The sequence below is a fragment of the Phoenix dactylifera genome, chromosome 11 (genome assembly GCF_009389715.1).
Source record: "Phoenix dactylifera cultivar Barhee BC4 chromosome 11, palm_55x_up_171113_PBpolish2nd_filt_p, whole genome shotgun sequence".
Classification (NCBI taxonomy): domain Eukaryota; kingdom Viridiplantae; phylum Streptophyta; class Magnoliopsida; order Arecales; family Arecaceae; genus Phoenix; species Phoenix dactylifera.
Genome location: NC_052402.1, coordinates 740,109 through 744,237, shown reverse-complemented (window position 1 = coordinate 744,237; position 4,129 = coordinate 740,109). Strand labels below are relative to the sequence as shown.

General features: G+C 46.2%; 1 protein-coding gene across 1 annotated transcript; it reads right to left on the bottom strand.

The window, feature by feature from the left end:
* Nucleotides 1-206: 206 nt before the first annotated feature.
* LOC103709030 (indole-3-pyruvate monooxygenase YUCCA2-like) lies at nt 207-3,545 on the bottom strand. Its single transcript, XM_026805332.2, has 4 exons — nt 2,405-3,545; nt 1,179-1,427; nt 951-1,073; nt 207-708 (listed from the first exon to the last, which is right to left on the bottom strand). The coding sequence occupies exons 1-4, from the start codon at nt 3,146-3,148 to the stop codon at nt 520-522; spliced, it is 1,305 nt and encodes a 434-aa protein (XP_026661133.1). The 5' UTR covers nt 3,149-3,545; the 3' UTR covers nt 207-519.
* Nucleotides 3,546-4,129: the final 584 nt, after the last annotated feature.

Here is a 4,129-nt window from a genome sequence, read left to right as displayed (position 1 = left end):
TCATGAATGGCATCCATTGGTCACTCAAAACATATATAACTCAGTTTAACCAACCTTCATCAAGTCCTGGTACTCGGTTGCATGAGCTCATCAGCCCTGGGCGGCACTCCTTTTCTATGACACGGATGGGCAAGGGCAATTGATACCAGCGGTATACGTAGCCTCAAAAAAAAAATCATCATATCAATATAACATAAGCAGAGAAGGAGAAAAAAAGGATCCAATCTTGGTGCTTCTCATCTTAGTCATTCACACCTAACCTATGTAGTATACATCACCTCTCAACAGTCGAGCAACAGTGAATATAATAACCTAAACACGATCTATGTCAGTCAACCCCATCAGGAAAATGGAAATAAAATACGAAGATACACAAATACTACCGAAACGCCTTGTTCTTCACCAAGCTATACCATTTGGGTGGAGATAGGAACTTGACCAGTAGTCTCTGCCACTCTAATTAAGAGTCGTTCTAGCCTCTTGATGTCATGCTTAAGCGATGCTTGTAACTCAGAAGGTCTATGGTGGTTGTTTTGCCTCGGCCTTCCAGCACTGTTCGATGTCATGAGCTATCCTCCTCGCATCCATGGATGCCCCCATCAACCCCCGCCTCGTGAACCCTACCGCATAGAGGCCTTGCTTCCCCTTCCAACCATTTGGGAATGGTTTCCTTGGTAGCCCGTCTTTCTCTGAGAAGAACTCCCTCTCCTGCCAAACCAAGCCAAACTCTTTAGCCTAATACATCCTTTTTGGAGCCAACCATGGCGGTTTGGTCATGTAACTAATCGAACCTTTAACACCCACGGCTATTCTAGAAATGATTCAATATACTGTGACCCAAAGAGGTGATCAAGTGGACAATTTATACTAGTTTGCGAGCATCGTGCATCAATCGTACACTGACGAATGATGTAACAACAGCAAACGTATATAGTGATATGTTGTTATACCTTCAGCCAAGAGGGTACGTTGCTTTTGTAGCCGGTGGCGAGGACGATAGCGTCGAAGTCCTCCAATCTCCCATCCACGAATTCTGCTCCGCGTCCTGTCAATCTCTTTATCGCAGGGCGAACCTGCAATTCATGACAAACAAGTCCTTTGCAATTCAGAACTGATGTCGATGTTGCGATCGATCGATCGATCGATAGGCAAGTCATGATCTGTCATGTACAATGGACCTTGACATCACCAGACTTGATCTTAGCTAGCGTCCCGACGTCGAGTACTGGGGTCTTGCCGGAGAGTGACTTGAGCTCGAGGGGGCCGAGGCGGGGCCGCCTGAGGCCAAACCGGGCGGTGTCACCGAGCATGAGCCTGGAAGCGAGCAGCAAAAAGGAGTCCACCGTCCGCATGGGGAGCCACTTCAGAAGCCACATGGAGAGACCAAAAGTGGACCAGCCCAGCATCTCCCTGGGCAAAATGTGGACCTGCCAATTATAATCATAGAGGGTGGAAAGGGTTACAAAAGGAGTAAGGGATTGAGCCCAAACACGAAGATAGTAAGGTTGCACTGATCGTCTTATCAGAAGCGATGTCTTTCATACTGCAACTTGGATGCAGCCTATTTATTCCCTCATCTCCAACACAGGATATTGTAGTGCTAAACCAAATATTTAATCATATATATAAGTGGGACGATTAAAGATGGCAGGAAAGCTAGGTTCCCAGATATATTTTTCGATGTCATTTTTGAAGTGACAGAGTATGCTTTGCTCGTGGTGATGCCGTGAGGGGGACCCATGCTAAGGTGCAAATATTTGGCAATCCTGAGTACAGCTTTGTGGACTAGCTTTGAGAGAAAACAAATCATAAGAAGAGAAAGGAACCCAGAAAAGAAATGGTCAGGAAGCGAGGGGGAAGAGAAGGATGTCGGCATCTCTTCCGCGTGCGGATGAATCCCGAGAAAGGGAGAGCGTGGCCGAACAGCGACCGGTGCATGGAGCATAGACTAGGGGCAGGAAAGAGCATTTCCATGTGCCAAAGTCCCTTGTTTACTTAAAAGTGATTTTTATGAAGTGGATTAAATATAAGGTGGAAGTGCCAGTGTCCAAGACACGAGCCTTTAGTTGCTCACTTTCGGTGTTACTAGTGATGATTAGTACCATAACGCTAATCACAGGAATATATAGCCACTAAAAAGAATAGGAATCGCAGCACTTAAAAGATTTTAGTAGTTGGAGCTCAAGGTGTCTTTAGATCAAGAATACACTTTTTTTTTTTTGGATGAAAAGATCAAGAATACACTCGCATGTACATGAAAAATAGTCCTAGCTAGGGGAAATTCCTCATCTCGTACTTATAAAGAAGGATAAGGCTGAACATGACTTGATACGACTAACTAAGTTATGCAAATGATTAGCAGATAGACAGCAAGGAAAAGATGGAGAAGAAAATGATGACACACCGAATCTCTTGCGACAATATAAGGGAGAGCGTTGTGGTTGCAGAGGTCCAAGCAGACTTCCATGCCGGAATTGCCGCATCCAACCACAAGGACCTTCTTCCCCTCGAACATGTCACCCCTCTTATATAAGCTTGTGTGCATGATGGTGCCATTGAAGTCCTCCATGCCGTCGATGTCAGGCACCACAGCCTCCGCATTCTCCCCGGTGGCCGCGACCAGCCACCGAGTTACATACTCCTCCACTCCTTCCTCCTCAGCTCCCCTGGTTCTCACCCTCCACAGTCTAATTCTCTCATCATACTCCGCGCTGACCACCATACGATCAAACACAGGTCGGATGTCGAACCGGCTCGCGTAGGCCTCGAGGTAGGCCACGAACTGTTCCTTGGTGGGGTATGTGGGGAAATACGAAGGGAATGCCATGAGAGGCAGCTCGCAGTACTGCTTCGGGAGGTGGAGGTGGAGGCGATCGTAGGTCTTGAGCTGCCACAGAGAGGCGATGCAGTGAGACCTCTCGAGGACCACGCTCGGGACTCCCTTCTCTTTGAGGCATGCAGCCACAGCGAGTCCCGACGGTCCTGCACCTACGATGACGGGCCCCGGGACCCAAACGCACCTCTCAGCCTTGCAAACGGCGGCAGCTTTCATATCCTTACAGTAACGATCACTCGGATGATGATGGCGGAAGAGATGGAAGGACGGATCATGAACTCTTTTACCTTCTATCTCCCCCCAACTGCCCATGAGGTTACAGTAACAAGATATCTATGCAGGGGAACCAAGAGCTTAAATATCGAGAACAGCCATGACCTAGCTGCAAAGGCTGTCTTTCTTGTTATTCGGACTTGCTGGCTTTGTTTGTTGGCTAAGAAGCTGGTGATTAGAGAGGAGATACTGGCTCGCTCTGTGCTTCTTCCTTCCTCCCGTGGACTCTGGAATTTTCTTCCTTCCTGATGCCAAAGCGGATGAGAGCAGGAGAGAAGATTTAGTAGTATTGTCCGCCTAGGTTGTCCTTGCTTGTTTTGGCGGAGGAGAGGCAGGGAAGCGAAGGGCAGAACGGGATGGAAGAGGAGCGAAGGGGATCAGTGGGGTGGGGTCATATATACCATATTGCTCTTGGTTCACTCCTTACACGTACGAGTGGTCGTTGTACATATAAGTGGGATGAGGTAATTAATATTAACTAGCTTTGGGCAAGCGTATAGCCATATATTAGGCGAAGTGGAGAGAGAAGGAATAGATCAAGTGCATGGGTGACTACGACGTCAATTCAGATAAGTAGGAGCAATATTGCACCTCTTGCACATGTGCAGCATTGAAGAGATCACAGCGGACGAAACAAAATGTCATGTGTTGTTGTGATGTGCGCTTCTGGTTCCAGGGAGGAGGTTGATCAATAAAAAATCGCTTAAGTACGAGTTCGGAGCATCATTTGAATTTATAGATAACCATCTATCAGATATCTCTATTTTATTTGATCTAAGGCTTACGTCTATAAAAAATGATATGATACAAATTTTGTGTAATTAATTTAAAGTTTCTGCTTATAGCATGACCATCTAGTGGAAGTTTATATATCCGTGGAAATTCACATGCATGCTTTAGCTTTAGTTGCTATCTATCTCAAGTAATAAGTGGAAATCATGATAAGTTCTATAGAATGCGAGCATGTTACCGGTAAAATTGGGGTGTATCCCCTTCTACATTATAAAGTATGCAAATATT

Bases quoted from the DNA above. Each gene is read 5' to 3' on its own strand.
- LOC103709030 (XM_026805332.2), bottom strand. From the start codon at position 3,148: ATGGGCAGTTGGGGGGAGATAGAAGGTAAAAGAGTTCATGATCCGTCC. The intron at 1,428-2,404 runs GTGTGTCATCAT...TATAATTGGCAG, and splicing joins ATATTGTCGCAAGAGATTCG to GTCCACATTTTGCCCAGGGA. The intron at 709-950 runs GTATAACAACAT...TTGGTTTGGCAG, and splicing joins ACGTACCCTCTTGGCTGAAG to GAGAGGGAGTTCTTCTCAGA.